This window comes from Gallinula chloropus, assembly GCF_964237585.1.
Source record: "Gallinula chloropus genome assembly, chromosome: 3".
Taxonomy (NCBI): Eukaryota; Metazoa; Chordata; class Aves; order Gruiformes; family Rallidae; genus Gallinula; species Gallinula chloropus.
Genome location: NC_140087.1, coordinates 40,396,125 through 40,413,954, shown reverse-complemented (window position 1 = coordinate 40,413,954; position 17,830 = coordinate 40,396,125). Strand labels below are relative to the sequence as shown.

General features: G+C 44.9%; 1 protein-coding gene across 1 annotated transcript in view; it reads right to left on the bottom strand.

The window, feature by feature from the left end:
• Positions 1–5,253: 5,253 nt before the first annotated feature.
• PGBD5 (piggyBac transposable element derived 5) overlaps positions 5,254–17,830 on the bottom strand; it is a gene marked incomplete at both ends in the record, with an annotated part of 64,745 nt that continues 52,168 nt past the window's right edge. The window contains 3 exons of the mRNA XM_084262591.1: positions 5,254–5,449; positions 6,821–6,926; positions 12,587–12,784. Of these exons, the coding sequence (XP_084118717.1) occupies positions 5,254–5,449; positions 6,821–6,926; positions 12,587–12,784 (500 nt within the window). The remainder of the gene's footprint in view (positions 5,450–6,820; positions 6,927–12,586; positions 12,785–17,830) is intronic.

Genomic DNA, 17,830 nt, shown 5'->3' with positions numbered 1-17,830 from the left:
CAGGCCAAATTTATGGATGTTTTTATCTTAGAGTTCCTTGCCTCTGCTTAATGCTGCTACCAGCCCTTTGTCCCTTCAGTGTTTTCTCAACCAGAGAAGCTCTTGTTTTACAAGCAACTCACCTTTTGTCCTAGTAACAAAAAGTGCCACGGCAAAATCCACAATGCACTTGGATGGAAGACTTCACATTCCATCTGAGCCTCAGCGACACTTTTCAAGTCAGTAATGACTTGTCTGAATTTCACACTGATGGCTGGACTGTAGCAGAGCTTCAGATGCTCTGTTCCTCCACCCCAAGCTCCCCCGGGCAGGTTGGGCTGCCATGCTTTATCTTCTTCCTTCTGCGCAACTCGGTTTTGACTCATACCAGCCTGTATGGAGCAAGGGACCGGTCCTGACGAAGTCCCAGAGCCCTTACTTCTGGGGGGAACAACGCCCGGCACGTTTTCATTTCTAGTTTGGAGAAGTGTGTTCCAACAAGAACCAGTTTGCTGAAAATGCAGAACACGGATTCAAGGGGCAGGTGAGTGACTTCATAGTTTCATCATCACCTCCTTACCTGTGCTGTGCCTCGGTGTCTGATGAGGGAAGGGGAAGCTCCTCTTTGAGGAGCTAATGATGCCTCGTGAGTGCTGAGGTTGTTAGAGCACTTTGCAATCCCTGCACGGAAAGCAGCACATGTGGGCAGAACTCTCAGTGCAGCGCAGCCCCTTGCTCAGCACTAAAGTCAGCCCCAGGACGGGGACTCTAAGACATGCAAGACTGAGATACCAGAGGCTTCATTTGCTACTCACCAGCTCAAGACAGGCTTCTAAATAAATGTTAGAAGGGAAAAAAAGCAGTCTTCAGCCAAGAGAAGAAAAAAAGCAGCCCCAGAAGTGTAGCTTCTGGTAAAGGATGGGAATGCTGTTATGAGTTGCTGTCCTCAATGTCAGCCTGGAAACAGCTATATTTGTTTTTCTCTAGGAACTGTCTGAAGAACACAAAGTTGTACCCATCAGGGACACTGAGACTCCTATAAATTCGGGTTCTCGGACTGCCTTGTTAAAGTAGAAGGGTTGGGGCAGGAGAATAGAAACAGGAAGCAGAGATGGGATTCCTTTAAATAGTGCCCTTGTGTCAAGTGCACAACTGGGCTGACGTACAAAGCAGCAGAGGTTCTGCAAGCCCTTGAAGCATTCTTCAACTGAGACAACAGCGCTGGAAACCATGTCACAGTGGTTTCTAAGCTCCAGTGAGTGCTGTATTAAAGAGATCCTGGGATGACAGACCTTTAGGGAAGTACTGTGCATAGAAGGTGGTCAGTAGGTCTTACTGATGGTCCCAGTTCTTTGAAACAAAGTTTGCATACTGTAGATAAGTAATTTTCAGCTGTCAGAAGTACATGTGAGTGAAAATTCAGTTAGGCAGCAGAGAAATGAGACTTGCTGCTCCCTTGTCTACTTCAGCTTCAGACTACTTTCCCCCGCCCGCCCACTCCCCACCCCCCAACCCTGGAAAAATGCAGAGACATTCCTCCGTGACCTGGTAGGCATTTCAGCTTCTGCTGAGCTTTGAGAAGATCTCTTACCCAGATTGTCTCAAGGCTACAAAAAACACCCCCACCACCACCCAAACAACTCAAACTTGCTATCATGTGACAAGCCATCGCACGATTAACACACACGCACACACTAGTAACTAGCATCCTTGCGCTACTCTGAGACTAATACCCCCCCCCCCCCCCCCCCCTTATATTCCTCCCCTTTAACTAGGGAGAAGCTTTAACGTTACAAGCAGGTGAGGAACAAAATTGGAGTAGGCCAGTTTGCAGCAAAGGAAATGCTATGGAAGCTGAGCTGCAGTTAACAAGCTTTTGCTTTTTAAAAATGACTCAATTTCTTCCTTAATTCCATTGCCTCATTTGTAGTAACATAGAGAAAGTGCAAGATGCTTTTTCAACAAGGAGAAAATCTTAACTTTCCCCAGCTCTATCCCACTCCCAGTCAATAAATGGAGAAGATGAGGTGGAATAGTCATCTGTGGATACAGACTACGCTTTGGTGGCTTTTGCTTGTTGGCTTCAAGAGCCAAAATTCAGGCATTTTGTACATATAAATATATATAAATATTTTTGCTTACTTATGGAATGTTTGCACGTGTTTAGGGCACCAGTTCAAAATGATGAGGGATGGTTAAGGCTAAGAAAATGAAATTTGTTGCAAAGCTAATAATTCTGTTTTCATTTGTCTCCTTTACAAAGGAGACTAAAGCATCTTCCCTGTACTTGTCAGCCACTGTGTAATCCCCCGTCAACACCAATTCTAGGGAAAACTACTCAGGACCCAGTCCCTGAGGCAAAAAGCAGGACCTCATGATTTGAGCTCAAGTAATCCACAAAATTAACAGCATAAGTTCCTGGAAAATTAAACATTCCAAGGCCTTGGACCTACTGTCACCTGAAAAAGAAAAGGCATGACCTGGATCCAAGCCTTTAAGCACACATAGTAAGGTAGCAATTGGCCAAGGGCTCCAAATCTATCTATCTTGGGGGCTACAAAATAGCTGGATAGTTCTATGCTTACTCCTTAGAAGTGCCAAATGGTTCCAAGGAGGTCCTACAAACCTCCCCACGTGCACCTTGCTCCAGCACTGCAGGAGACTGCAAGGAAGCTGGGCTCCCAGCAGCCACTGTTCTCTCAAGCTGTCCCGTCAGCAAAGCTCCAGCCAGACCTTTCCCTACTGCCCACTTTTGACTACTGTGTAAATTTACAAGGGCATAATGAACTTGTAGCTACTCTTCCTGTTGCATTGTCTGAAGCAGGGTGCAATACCATTTACTTTTAGGTACTCCTGTGGAATTCTCCCCCCCCAAAAAAACCCAACCAAAACAAACAAACAAACAAAACCCCACCCAAAAAATCAACAACCTCATTGGGCTTCTGCTGCTGAACATTTGTTACTCGTGCCCTACACTAGCTCCTCTCCCCTGCTGAATACTTAGAAGACTGACAAGAGCCAGCTACTACACTGAGAGTCTGAAGAGAGGTGGTCTCAGCTCTCTGTAGGGCCAAGAGGTTTTAAACTCACCCTTGGGCTCCTATGCAGCTTGGCATTGCCAAGGACTGGAGTGGTACCAACCCTCTCCTTCCCTTGGAGGCTAGGAGGCCTCAGTGCACAAGGGTTTGTCCTTTCTCTTGCATTTCCTGGGAGGAGACCTTGCAGCCTGAGAAGGAAGAGGAATTCTTAGGAAACCAACTGCTGCCCATCATGCAGCTGGCAGGCAGAGCTGGATGTGTGGAATAGTCTCCAGGCTGCATAGCAAACAGAGCAACCTTGGAGTTGGCCATCCCCTCACTCCACCAGCAACCAGGTGAGAGCTGCCTCTAGGTCTACTCCAAAAAAACAAGACACTGGTGGAAACAGAAATATGTCAGTGCAAGGATGCTCTTTGCACTTGTCAGTAATTTACTAACTCATGCTGGACCCTTCCTCTGTTATGATTTACATGCTATACATGCTATGCACATCCCATAATGATGATATCCGGGGAGTTCTCAAATACATGTTGGTTACCCTCTACTGTGTCATGCCAGCCAGCCAGACATAACCTGGTGAGGCTTACACTGATTAGTGAATCAATCACATCACTCCCTCTTGTCTCAACCCAAGTCATTCTTCAGTAGAACTTTTCAGGCTTGGGGACCAAAAAACCAGTCGGTCCTCTAAAGCGATGTGGTTTCTGCCCCAGAAGTTAATGCATCACCGCTAACATTCAGAATACAGAGGGGGTTTTTGCTGATTGAGTTGTGGAGTGAAATCAATAGTGTGTAGAGGGCAGGGTGGTACTTCACCTCCACTGTTTCAATCATACCTCCCTCGCTCGGCATTTTTTCCCCAAGCTTCAGCAGTGTCCAGATTCCACCAGCACAAAACCGTGGTGTTCAGTCACGGGCCACCAGCTTCTGATGATGCTCGCTTGTCCTCTATCATCTTACTCAGAGCAGGAGAACTCTTTGGGCTTGCTCTGTTTTAGTGAGGTTTAAGGTCTGGTTGCAACTGGACTTCTTTCTTTTTATAAAACACAATGCTCTGTTATTTTGCTAAACATGTCATCTGCCTAATTACAACGACTGCGACAAGCCTGGATTTCGAGCAAGAGGAATTTCTACCCAACACCCCGCAGTGATAATGGGAAACACATTGCTATTAGAGACTGATATTTTTCTTTTTTCTCCTACCAACTGCATGCCAAATGAAGTTTGAAAATGGACCCAAAATAAAAGTCTTGACAGTTGCAAAAGGAAAAGAAACGGTTGTTCCAAAAAACTTAACAGTCTGTTACATCCGATTTTTAAGCAACATTTAAGATGCAGCTAAAATCAAGAAGAAATTTAACTGTTACAGTTGGATTTCTTGCCTGTACACTGACCGTGGCAGTTAAGATGAGAGGCAGTAGTACTTACTGGTTTACTCACTGCTAATACTTACAGTGTTACTTGCTGTTTGTGTATAAAATGCTTCATCCTGGTTAGAAAAGAAAATCAATGTAATGTGTTTTCATTTTAAATTTGCTGATTTTGCCGCGTTCTAACTGGGATCACATCGCCTTAACGTTGCATTAATAAAGACAAAGAGAGAAAAGAAAAGAAAACCAACAAAAAAAAAGAGGGAAAGAGAAAGTCTTCGCTGGTCCTCAGCCCCTGGCTGCCTGCTTGAGACCGCCTTGCTTGCCAGTACGCTTGCTTCAGTGTTCGTGTGTCTGCACTGCTCCGTGGAGGACAGCAGCGATGCCCTGCGGGACGGCAGCACTCCCACCCACCCATGGCTCGTGGTGCGGCCTTAGGTTGCTTGTCCCAGAGCCGAGTGACTCCAAGGAAGGTAGAGAGTTTTCTGTTGTGCCCACCTAGGACTGCTGAGCAGTGCCAGCTTAGGACGAGCTCTTTATCCCAAGAGGAACTTTACAAGATGACCCTGTTCAACAAATAGTATTGAGATGATGACTAACTGAAGTCTGTTTCTGGTGTACAGGTTCCTACAGGACATTCACATAACGCAATTTTGTGTCAGCTTTTCCAGTGGCACTTTCTGCAGGACATGTTCGCATCCAGCTGCTACTAGGAACAAAGTTTCCTCCTCTCCAGTGGCATCACTTGGCATTTTTGGATAAGGACAGCACTGGTGGTGTCACAAGTTCCTTGCTTTGCCATTCCAGGTGTGGGATCTTCTCCTGCTTACCTTCCACCCCCTGCCTACGCCACCCAGAACAGTGCATCAATGGGAGGGTGAGGTGTCTTCCAAGCCCAGAAGCTCCTTTACAAGTCTTTCGCCAAACTGCGCGCGGCTGTACCTTGTCACGTGGTAGGCCTCTGACATTTTGTAGAGGATGTAGGCATTGTTTATAGCGATGCTGATGGCAAACCAGAACACTTGCTGCCAGGTCTTGTTTGGTTTGTGAGAAATGAAATACCTAGAAAGCCAAGAGAAAAGGGGAAGGAAAAGCACTAGTCAGCCAAACACCGGCAGCTGGGACACAAGAAATAACCCCGGACAAAGATTCTGCAGGCCCAGGACTTAACACCTAGTGCAAGGTCATCTTAAGAGATTTTGTACAATGTATTTCACAGTTGTCTATGGCTAATGAGTCCAGTTTTGGAAATTTCTAGTGGTGTCTTTGCTCTCAGAAGCAAAACCTCAGCAACGCTCTCACCTCTGTACCGCTCCACATAAAGTGTACTGATACAGACTGCTCAAGCTTACTGGTGACAAACATCCACATGATGGGAGCTGTGGGCTTGAATCCCTTCATTTTGTAACTAAAAAAAAGCCTCGAGCACATTACGTTACAGTTTAGGGAAGAGTGCTGATGCCTCTCCTCTTGTTTATCTCCACTGTGAGCAAAGAATGATTTCTGCTGCTGTCAACAGTGGGCGGGAGAATGTGGGGGCAGCACCAAAGCGTGCAGTGCTGGTGTGTGGAGCACCTCTCCATAAGGCAGAACTAGAAAGGACCGACATCCTTATATTTAGGTTCTGACTAATTCTAGGACTGCCAGAATATTCACTCTTCAGTTGTAAGATTTCCCATTTTCCTACTTTCACTTTTTTTAGTAACCATTTAAATCTATTACCTCACCTGTTTTTCACATTGATCTCCTCAGATCAGATCCCAACATCGATCTCCAGCAACCACCTCCTCCTCTTTCTTCTCTTTGACTGAATTCTTGCTGCCTTGCCCAGAACTGGCTTGGAAAATCCCTGCTGCTTTTTCTCCTGCCTCAATTTTTAGTTCTTGATATCTTCTACACCTCATTGCTATTCCCACAGCCGAGCTTCAATGCCTTTACTCTTACTCATTTCTGTTTCTCCCTGGTACTTTAAGAGCCAACACCAAGGACCACAACTGGAACTCAGGAACCAAAAGATCTACATTCTGCTCTCTCAGATCATCTAGATCCACAATTGCTCCGGGTGCCACAAATGTCATGGGGCCAGATAACCACCTGAACACCACCTGCTGATAGGGGTGGAGAGCTGAGCCTGAGAGTTGTGGGGTGGGTAGGCCCTTGTTGCATTCTCTACTTAGCCTTCAATTTGCTGTGACCACACACATTGGTTTTGACTGGTGGGTGGCCAGATAAAGCCAAAACACTAGCAATGCAGCTCCTGCCCTTGTGCAGAGCCAGCTTCTCATCTCTGGGACAGGAGTGCTGTCAGGGATTGATTCTGTGAAGTTGGGATCAGGCCCTGAGCCGCAGATCAACATGGAGAACTCACTGCATCCACAGAGAAGGAACAAAAGAAACACACACACATACAGGTACACACATATTCTTACTTACTTGCTGTATTTGTCGTCATATTTGCAGATGTAGCTGAGGTGAGCAGCAAAAGCTTCAACCGCCAGTGGGCATGGAATTTCTCCGCTTTTTCTCTTAATTATAACTCCTGCATCAATTAGAAACATAACAGTTTCAAATGCACATCAGAGCTCTAGCAATTAGAAAATACAGTTTATAAAACATAAGTCTTATTGACAGTTTCTGCCCTAATACTGGGAAGTTATCTACAACAGAGATACTAATTTGAATTTTTTTTCCCCACTGGTAGTACATTGAGCAAGTGGAAGAAGAAGAAGAGGGATCATTTTTCAGTTGGAAAGGAAAAGGTGTTAGACACAAACACTTCTACCATATGTTCAGAAAAAAGCATACATTACTGTAGTCCCACAGCAGCCCCCCCCAGACATTACCAGCCTCTCCTCTGTTGGTTCACAAATTGTGGTCAGCTCTAGAGTTGTGACTTGCTATTTTATGCTTTGAGTTCTGAAGGTCCCAAGTAAGTCCACTGAACCTAAATCTTTGGCTTATCTCCACCTGTGGAGATCAAGAGCAAGAGCACCTCTGCTCCCCTGGGTGTGAATGGACAGAGAAAGTCCAGTAAGGAGGAGCCAAATGGCTAAACCCAGTCAGGGCAGAGGTGATCCTGGTGAAGGAGCCATGACTGCAGTATCTCTGGAATGAGAAGCAGCCTGATTTGCTGCTGTGGGCAGCCAGAGCTCAGCTGTACACTTTGGTTGCTCAGTGGAGCTAAACACACATTTCTCTGCCCATGAGTGATGCTTCCTGCCCTGCCTGGTCAGCTGGCTAGATAATTCAGCTCATCACGGGGGATGACTATCTTGCCTACTGCAGAAATCTGTGGTAACCTACTTACCAACCACTCTCTCCACAGACAAATGAGCAGGTTACTCCAATGTAAGGGCCCTGTTCCCTTACATGGTGCATCTTTGACCTGGCCTTCTACACTGCAGCACACTGTTTTTCTCCAGGCCTGGTGAAGCACAGGCTTGGCTGCATCCTTTATCAGCGTTGTTTCAGTGTGGGTACAATCTTGGCTTTCTCATTTCTCAAGCCTTCAAACTCTTGTTGCCTTCTGTCTGCCAACTCTTTTAGCATCATCCCTAAAATGCTCCTCACGTTTTGATTACAGACGTCACCATTTCATTCCTTCAGCTGGAAGTCTCATTCCATCCATTATCTCTGTCAAGCCCCCTGTGCTGTCCTAGCTGGTAGGCTCTATTTTGAAGCACGACTTATGACACTTGCTTAATGTCATGTTACAGCTGAGCCATGCAGCAATTGATTTGGGGTCTTTAAAGCCTGATTTTTCAGAAGTCCAAAATGATACCACCTGTAAATTGTTCAATACACTCTTTTTTTCACCTCTGCCTCCCCAAGCTGGGTGTAACATAGGCTGAGAGGAGGGGAAAACCCAATCTAACAAAAAAATAAATATATCAATCATTTGTTACATTCACATACATTGTTACATTCACATTACATTATTATAGTGCATATTTTTATATCCTTTTTAATGAGTTCTCTGACCAGCATGAGGTAAAAAGGGCTGATATACCACCAGCTGGCTGCATCAGAGCTGCAAAATCACTTGCTATGCCACCTGGGCGGGTCAGGAAAGGGTATGTATGTTCTTGGTTCCACGGTTTTACAAAATAAATCCCTTTCTTTTTCTTCTTGCTCTGCTCTCTTCTCTTTCTTCCCTTTCTCTTCCTCTGAGGGATTTATATTTCCCATGCAATTTGCTTTGTATTCACAATCCTTAAAAAAAATAAAGTATCACTGTGGTAGCCATGTGGGTACCATATATGGGTACCATATATTCCCTCTCACTTTCTTTTATATTCCACATAACATCCCTCTGCTTTGAGGATATAAATAGCTTTATAAGCACATTATTTTTATAGCCTTTCCTAGGCTTGTTTTGCAGCTATAGGCCACCTCTCCAGGGAAGGCAACTGCGGGAGCTGGGTCGCTCCAAGCTGCAGGTCTCTGTGGCAAGCGGTCCCAAGCCAGCTGACTCACCAGTACATCCGATGAGCTATTTCCCCTCTTGGTCCTCCCCCAGCATCCCCGTGTTCCAGCCCTGGCAGCACTCCAGGGAACACACCGTCTGCACGGTGGCCTCAGCCTGCCTTTGCTTGCGTGCTGGAAGGGGCTGCTGGCAGCCAGCCTCCGTGCTTCCACCATGGACAGGGAGCAGCTTTTGGGTTTGGGTATTTTTAATCTCTTTTTTTTTTTTTTTTTTTAAGTTTTTTAAGCTGTGTGTTCATCAAGCAAAGCATGGAAATACCATCCCAAATGAAAAAAACCCAAAACTCAAAGGTGTGCATATGTTTGCTTCCTCAAAACACTTATTCTAAGCCAATCTGTGCCTTTAGGAGCTAGAATTGTATTTTTTAAAAATGGAGGCTCAATAATACCAGTGCTTGTACCCACTTTGGCAAACACTGAGATTGCATAATATAATGTAACGGGGGGACACTGCATGTTCCAAGTGCTACACAGCTTTTCATGAGGAATGAGATTTGTCACAGTTCTCCATCAGAATTGCAGACAGTCAGCATTGTACAAGGTCTGATGTTGAAGGTCTTCCCATCAGAATCCTCCGGCCCCATCCCCACTCTCACCATACTTGGACACAACCCCCTGAATGGAGTCTCACAAAGGACATGTGGAAATTTGAAGTTAAACCCCTAAGCTCCCCTGTTCTTAAACATACTTTTTAACATTATGCTTCTTTCCCCAGACTTTTCAGTTCTGGGCCAATCCAAAAAGCTGACTTTTTTTCAGGAAACCAGATGGTTACCAGACGCTCCTCACTCCAGCTTCTCCTGGGCTAAGAATCACAGAGGGGCTTGTACAACTGCTTCAAATGATTGCAACGTCTCCAACATCTCCTATCTTCTCACAAGTCACTTGTGAGATGCCAACATGCTACTTGCAGCTCTTTAGCCCTCATGTATGTGGCAGCCGAGCTCTGTTTTCTATCCTTAGTTATTGTCCCTTCAGCTTTTAAAGAGAGCTGGCTGGTGAAGAGCAGCTGTGAAAGCTCTTCTCAGAAAGAAGCTACTTCTTAAAAGGATCACATGTTCAACAAGCTTTTGCTAAAGATGTCATTCTGGTCATCCTGCTGTGCAGCAAGTGAGATTGCTGCTTGCTCCACCCTGCTTCACATGAAAATAAGGAAAAATTGTAGTTATTTCTAGAATGCAGTAATGGAGATGCTGTGAAAGTGGGCACCAGATCTAGAGTGGGAAACCAAAAAAGCAGCCTTGTCCCATAGTTTGGAAGGTTTGGGCCAGCATGTACATCACTCACTTTAGAATAAGGATAACTCCTTACTCTGGTGGTCCTAATCTCTTTTGGCTTCTCAATTCTTTGGTAATATAGTCACAAGGAAAATTAAAACCAAGTTAAAGCTTAAGGGAAATTAAAAAGCCCACCGAATTTTGTTCAAGGCAGAAACTTCATATTTGATAGCAGAGTAAGCAGGACATTTTTGCAAGACCAAAGGAATAAGACTCATCCTTTAGCATCTGAGATGATGTATTATGACATGTTGGTTCAAAACATCCATAATAAATAACCTGCTGTATCTAAGAATAGTATTCATAGATCAGCTCTGACAAGTGTACTGCCCTTCTGGTGCCTCTGGCTGGGGTGGGATTTGCAGTCCCAGTACAGGCAAGATTTACCTTCTTGACTTTCCTTTAAATTGCAATAAATAGCTCAGTATTAGTTACATCCACCTCTCTTCTCATCCTAAATTTTCTTTTGACCGTGTCTTGCCTTCGTTTTTAAGGTTTTCTCTTCATGGCCTCCTCCACCCTGTCAATATTTTCTCTCAACCAAGTCCAAACAGGCACCATACATCATAAGACAACCCCAACAGTGCCAACCTCTGTCCAACTACCCCGTGCAAGTTCTATCCCCCTTCGGCCCTACCTCCTCTCCTGTCTAAAACACGTGCTCTGCGGGTATGTGCTGCAGTGTTGCCCAAGGAGCACAGATTCCTCCTCTTCCTCCTCTATATTTACATGCCTTAGAGGAGACTTTGGTAGTCCAGTTTCAAGTTGCTTTAAACAAGCTTTGCTGCACTGACTTCAGAGGTGCCAAATCCGAGGCAGGCAATCTGGTCTCCTGCCTTCCTACTGAGCCTCCATCTGCTCCCAGCACTCCACTAAAGATTCCCTTTCCCCCAGCACCACTTTCTAAAAAGCCAATCTCTGTTTTCTGCTCCGATTCACCACAAACTATGCTGACTGTCCCAGCCAGTGTTTGGTGAGCAATGTGTGGGGCCTGTCTCATCCATCACACACACAGGTCCTAATCAGTGGGTGTCAAACTACCTCACACACGCTATCTACAATACCATCTATGACAAAACAGACCCAAGGTTGATCACAAGCACCACAGCTCACACCTCCATGTGCTGCTTGCAAAAGGATAGTGCTAGCACAGCGTTTTGTTCCCTCTTTTAACAGACCAGTTAACACTGGCATGTACAAACAGCATTTTTCTAGTAATATTTACGAATTATAACTAAACACTCCATGGTACCCTATTAAAAACCAAACAGGTGACACGTAGTGGTAACTCCTGTCCTGTTAGTGCACTGAATAATCTAAATCCAGCAAAGCACAGCAGGGAAACAGCACCTGACAGTGAACGTCCCTCATGGGGACTAACAATGCTCCAGGGACCAGCAGGGTCCCCAAAGCATTGTATTACAGCATTTATGCTCAGACACCGGTCCATCCGAATCACCAAGGCCTTGATCTGCCTGGTATCCCAGCAGAATTCCTTGGGATCAGCCAAGCCTTCCAGTAAGGCACTGAGCAACACACCAAGTCTGCTTAGCTTACCACACAGTCATTCAAAGCCTTAGCCCTGTTTCTGCAGCCTGTACACCCATGTGAGAGTCACTTGGGATTCAAAACCTGAGTTTGCAAGATGCCTTTGAATTGGCAGCTTTGCATTTAAAGGTTTAGATCATTCTTATTTGTCTCAGGCAGTTGTACATAAATCTGAATAATAAAAATGGAAAGAAATCAAACCAATATTTTCACTAGAAGCACAATTTCAGAGAGTTAGCTAATCATAAGGCATCATACAGAAGTCTCCAAACCTTCTTAAACCATGTATACACTTTCTAAAAGGAAAAGATTTCAGCATCAAAAAGCTCTTTGCAATTATTTGAGCCATCCAAGTGATCTGCTTTGGTTTCTTTTCATCAACTGCTAAAATCAATTTAATATACAACAGGAAGCCTTAATCATATTTACTTCTGGCAAAAAGACGTTTGTTTGTGACTAAGATTTTACTGGATAAGATAAATTAATTGTAGGACCTGCTCCGAGTTCTAAGTGCATCATGACGTTTATTAATTTTTCTGCAGCAGTAGTCCTACGAGATGCTTTGCAAATGGGGTTAGTACAGCATTATGCAACAACCACCTTCCCTCTCTGACTGTCAGCAAAGATAGAATCTTTACGTCTACAGGGATACTGTCTCCATGAGCTCAGGCAAAGGAGGCTGCTTAAGCAGTCAGCTTTTAACCTTTGTATGGGCAAAAGAATAGCTGTAGGAAGACACAAAGGGGAAGTAATCAACTACTGCTCCTGTTCGTCTAGGATATTATGATCAAGCTCTTTGTTCAGGCTTATTATCAAACGGACTGACTCATTTTGCCTTCCCACACCAAGCACGCGCGCCTTCGAGAGGAGCAGCAGGAGCGCTGCTTACCTTGTTGGACTGGTGAGTAGGCGTTGGTCAGAAAACGGAAGTGCCCTTTGTTGTACCAGCAGATCAAGGACATGTTTCCCTTCATTCTTATTCTGTACTGCCCTCTGGACTGGGGAGTCTCAGGGTTGTTCAGCATGGACGGAGGTAGGCCTGTGCAGTCACTCTTCCTGGCGCTCAGCAACCCACAGCAGTAAATCTCTGTGTGTGAACAAAAAACATTCCCTATCAGCAAGCTGCTGCACAGACCCAGAGAACAAGAGCAACGAGGCAAGTCTGAATGACCTGCCTAGGGAAACAGCTTGGGCTACAACTTTCTAGTCCAGCAGACTGGTTAGCCAGCTGGCCTTCTCCTGTGATACTAAGGATTTGTGTCCCACACAAATGTCTCTGGAAACTGAGGCAAGCACAGAAAACCTGCTCTCTTGAAGAAATGCATTGACACCTCCTGCACAGTCATGACGACATGGTAAGAGTTCAGGGTATCGTCCCAACAATAACATCTACCACCTGCGTAACAGCCTTCCCAAAACGTTTAAAACTGGACTGAGAAAACCCCCCCAATGGTGATATTCATTATGGGACAAATCAGAATTTATGATCCAAGGGAGTCTTTGATGTTAAACTAAGAGAATAAATTGTGGAGGGAGCAGGGAGGTAGGGAAAGCTATAGCTTCTTAGATGTTAACTGAAATAAATTCTCCAACGTGACTCCCATGATGCTTTAAATCATAACATCCATAGCCAACAAGCTCTGGTTTAATGTACTGCTTCAGTATGCTGCCCAGTTCTTGATTTTCAGCCCACATTTTAATTGCACTGGCATCATCTGGTTTGTTAAGGAAATGCTGCTTAAGCAATTAAGAACCACTGAAACCACTGGTTGATTTACAAAATGCATGTGTCAGAAGGACAAAGGTGGAAATACAAGTTCAATTAAAACAGATTTTAAGGAAATGAGATAAACCAAACAGTGCCCTAATCCAGTGAGCGCTGATCTTGTCCTGCACAGACATCAGAGGCTCCACAGGCGACATCTTCTGTTGCTCATGCCTTCCTGGCCTTTTCATAAGTGAAAGAAGCAATGAACAACATCTGAAACCACAAAACACGCCTCAATGCAGCCAGGTGAGCACAAACAAGACTTGAAAACAACTTCAGTAAAGACAACGCTTGAATTTGCCATTAGGCTATTAAATAATAACAGCTTGTTTCCATTAGTCCAAGGTAAGCAGAACTTCTTGATCAAATTAACTGAATTCAAGGAAGCCTTGGATGGAAATTTCCTCTGTTCCCCTAGGTTTTGTGTTAACTCACCTGAGTGGGAAAAATGAAAGCAAAGATGGGCATGGAAGCAGGTGATATCTGTGCACATCTTTCATATGTCAGTGGAGGCTTGAGGTAATTTAAAGCTCATGTGTCAAGGTCTGCCTGATTAAATTATTCACTGTGCTGAATTCTGCCCGATGAATAACTGGAAAGCTGTGCAGGGGAAATGCCAGGTCAGACTACAATGCCTGGCTTCCCCTGAGTGTGGTATCCCCGTTCTTGGGTTTCCATTTATGTGGCTCTTCTGCCTCTGTCTCTCTGAAATGACTTAAACTCTCCCGTGCGGGTGCACCCTTTGTCCTTGGTTCCTGTAGTGCCTGGCATGCCAAGGATCCCCTCATCAGCTCACAGATACTACAGCAATAATACAATAATTGCTAATACTCATTAATTGATCCAGTTGCTGTGGGAAGGTCTTCAAGGAGCTAAGGCTCTTCCATTGGAAATGTAAGGTACTCATGTCACAAGGTGGCCAACCAACACAACCACTTCACTGTGAAGGAGGAAATCTGCACTCCAGCAGTTATTTCTGATGAATGAACCAGTCCCTGGAAATCCAGAAGTTCCTTCCACAAAAGACAGAGAGAAAAGCCTGATAGCAACAGGCTTACAGTCAATATAGGAGGAACTGCACCTCCAGGGGAAGGTGGTGGTTTTTTTTTTTAATTTCTTTTCTTGCTAAGAGGTACACAAACAGTGTAGGTCACGTGCCTTCAGACTTCGGCATTAATATAGCAAACTTTCAGAAAGCTTTCTTTGAATACTGAGATCTTCCTGCTCTGATAACAATGAGAAGAATATCCTTAGCTGCCTAAAGTTTGACTCACTAAGGGGTGATATCTTACCCTCTTCCAGGAGACTGCAGTGGTATAAAACCAAACTAATAACTACATTATTGTGCTAGAGCTTCAAAATAGCAACAGCCATCTCTGAGATCCCATAATAATTAATTGTAGCCTTTCCTTTAGCTCAGGCAATACGCCTAGAGAAAGCTTCCAGCAGATGTTTCACTCCTCATACAGAATAATGGGAACAATTTCCTTTCTTGGGAACACACGGCGTAACCTTCCTGCTGTACAACCCAGAAAAGAAAGAGCAGCACTTTGGCAGATTTACTACAGCCCCTCACCATGGCTGACACCTTTAATCTGTAGAGTTTTTTAAAACCACCCAGTTACTTTTGCAATAAGAGCAATAAAAATAATACCCATCTGGCTCAATGAAGTTTTTGTGTGATATTAAATCAGAATCCCAACAGGTGTTTGTCACATACCCAGGAGTCAGTGGAGACAGGTCATCCTCCTCTGGTCTTCTTAAACTGTTAGTGCAATATAAATGTGTACATCTAAGCCACATTGGCAAAGATGAGGAAATGTGGTGAAGCCACCCAGGATTCATTGCTAGGGCCTCCATACCCCGGAGAGCTTGTGTTGAATCCTGTTTCACCACATCTTCATGAGCATCATTTGCAAAGGCTGCCAGGCTTGAACTAGTTCAGTCAAAAATACACATTTTGCAATTGCTTATCCTGCATGCAGCACTGGGTCAAGTCAGAGCTGGGGCAACTGGGGTGCCTGCTGTGGGAAGTAGATGAGAGCTTGCTTTAGAGTCAATGTGCTGAAGTTGCAGGATCCTGCAAACTTGTGGGAGTGCCACGGTTGCTCAGGCTGGCAACTCCTGCAGCTTTGCCAACCCCAGCCCTCTGCAGGACAGAGCCAGCTGCTCCTGCTGGTTCAGAAAACGCAAATGGGATTTTCAGAGATCAAACATTTAAGGAAAGTGGAGGACACAGGGCTTTAGGTGATGTTCTCTAATGGCCAACACTAATGCTTAGGGGGGGTAAAAGAGGTGTACATTATGAATGAATGTCTAAGAGTGGCAGCTGTCTGCTCTCAGAACTGGAAATTTAGGGCATATCAGGCCGGTTCCAGTTCTATTTGAAGGCCAGAGAAAGAAAGGCTTTGTATGTTCCTTGAAAAATAAAAAGTAGACTATTCAGGTTTTTGACTTGGGAAAAGATCTAAGTGCCCTGTCTTATTTTCTGAAGTTTTCTGAGCTCCTGGTATTTTCATAGATTTTAGGATTATGTTCACTGACATCCCTTTACATTCCTAGGCATATATTCTCTACTGCAGTACAGTGAAGGTGGTACACCACAGGCTTTCAAGGAAGAACACTGTGGTTTTTGCAGTAATGCATGTGTAGGTTAGCAAAAGCAAACCATAGTTAAGGTTCCACAAAAGTCTTCACAGGATAACAGGATCCTATGGATTAGAAGATAATTCAGGTTGGAAAATAACTCAGAAGGTCTCTAGTCCCATCCCGTGCTCAGAGTAGGGTCGGCTCTGAGGTCAGTCAGCGCTGCTCAGAGCTTTAGCTTGTCTGGTCTTGAAAACATCCAAGGATAGAGACTGCACAACCTGTCCTGGCATCCTGCTCCACTGCCCTCAGGAAAAAACTTACATCTTGTTTGAACTTCTTTTGTTTCAGCTTCTGTTGGTTTTTCATCCTTTTACAATGCACCACTGTGAAAAGCCAGCTCCATTCTCTTGATGACCTCCTTAGGGTAGTGGAAGGCTGCTTCTGGGTCCCTCTGATGCCTTTTCTTCTCAGGCTGAAGCAGCGCAGTTCCCTCCTCACAACAGAACATGTGGTCCAGCCCCTGGTCAGGCTGGTGGCCTTCTGCTGAACTTCCTCCAGTTTATCAGTGCTTTTCCTGTACTGGGGGCTGTGCTGTACTGAGCTAAACAGGAGGCAACAATCACCTCCCTCGATCTACAGACTACGCTCCAGTTAACACTGCCCAGGGCCGTGCTGACCATCTCTGCTGCCAGGGCACGCTGCTGACTCATGTTCAACTTCCTGACTTGTCATTAAGAAGTTTGAGAGCAGCTAACACATTTTTAGTGGGTGCCTCTTTCTGGATTTTCCACAATTCCCTTTAGTTCTCTTAAATGTCAGTTTAGGCTCCCAAAAGGTTGATGGTCTCTAAGCATTAACTTATTTAAACATTCCCCTATTTCCCTGGTGACAGTCACACACAACCCCCCCCCCCCCCCCCCCCAATAAACAAAACAACCAACCCAAACAATATAAAGCATAGATCAGTACCCATTTCTTTTTGGCTTCATTTTTTTCAATGGGATCTTTCTGCTGTTGACCCTGCTCTGGACCAGAAATGAAATCTTCTTGAACAAGAAAAGTAAATGTGTCAGTTTAAGGATGTGTCTTGAGCTGTCACGAGCACCTGAGCAGAGATGCTTTTCAACAGGCTCTCATGACACTTTTCGGTCTTGGTGTGGCCCTATTCAGATTCAGTTGGCTAAGCCATACATAAAAAAAAAAGCATTAAGGTTGCTGCTGAGGGTGAGTGTGAGATGATAGGTTAGGAGAGCTCTCTGTGCTGAGTCCAGGCTTCTCTGCCTGCCTCTCCCCAAACGTGCTGCCAATGCAGCAGGATCCCAGCGGGTGCTGGCAATACATTTGCCGCTTTGCAGTGCAGTCAGTAAACACCACCTCCTCCAGGGCTCCTCCTCACTGACTTCAGGACTGCTCAGCGTCACTAGCATCTCACCTCTGCCAGTGTTCTCACAGTCCTTCCAGTCTAATACCTCCCTGCAAAGCCCCTGAGCTAGTCCTCAGGAACTCTTGGCAAATGCAGATAATCCCATGGCCTTATTAAACAGAAACATTTTCATCACATGAAAATGTAATACCCTTTATATAGGAGCACCACGCTGTTTTGCAAAGCCTGTAAATCCACTATCTCAGTGTCCACCCCCTCACCCCCCACCCCATAACTTCACCCCTGGGAAGGTGATAGCGTGTACAAGACCTGAAATTTAATTTGGGAATCAGCTGTCAAACATTGTAAGAAGTCTCATGAAGCCATGTAACAAGCCATGAACCAATCTGAAA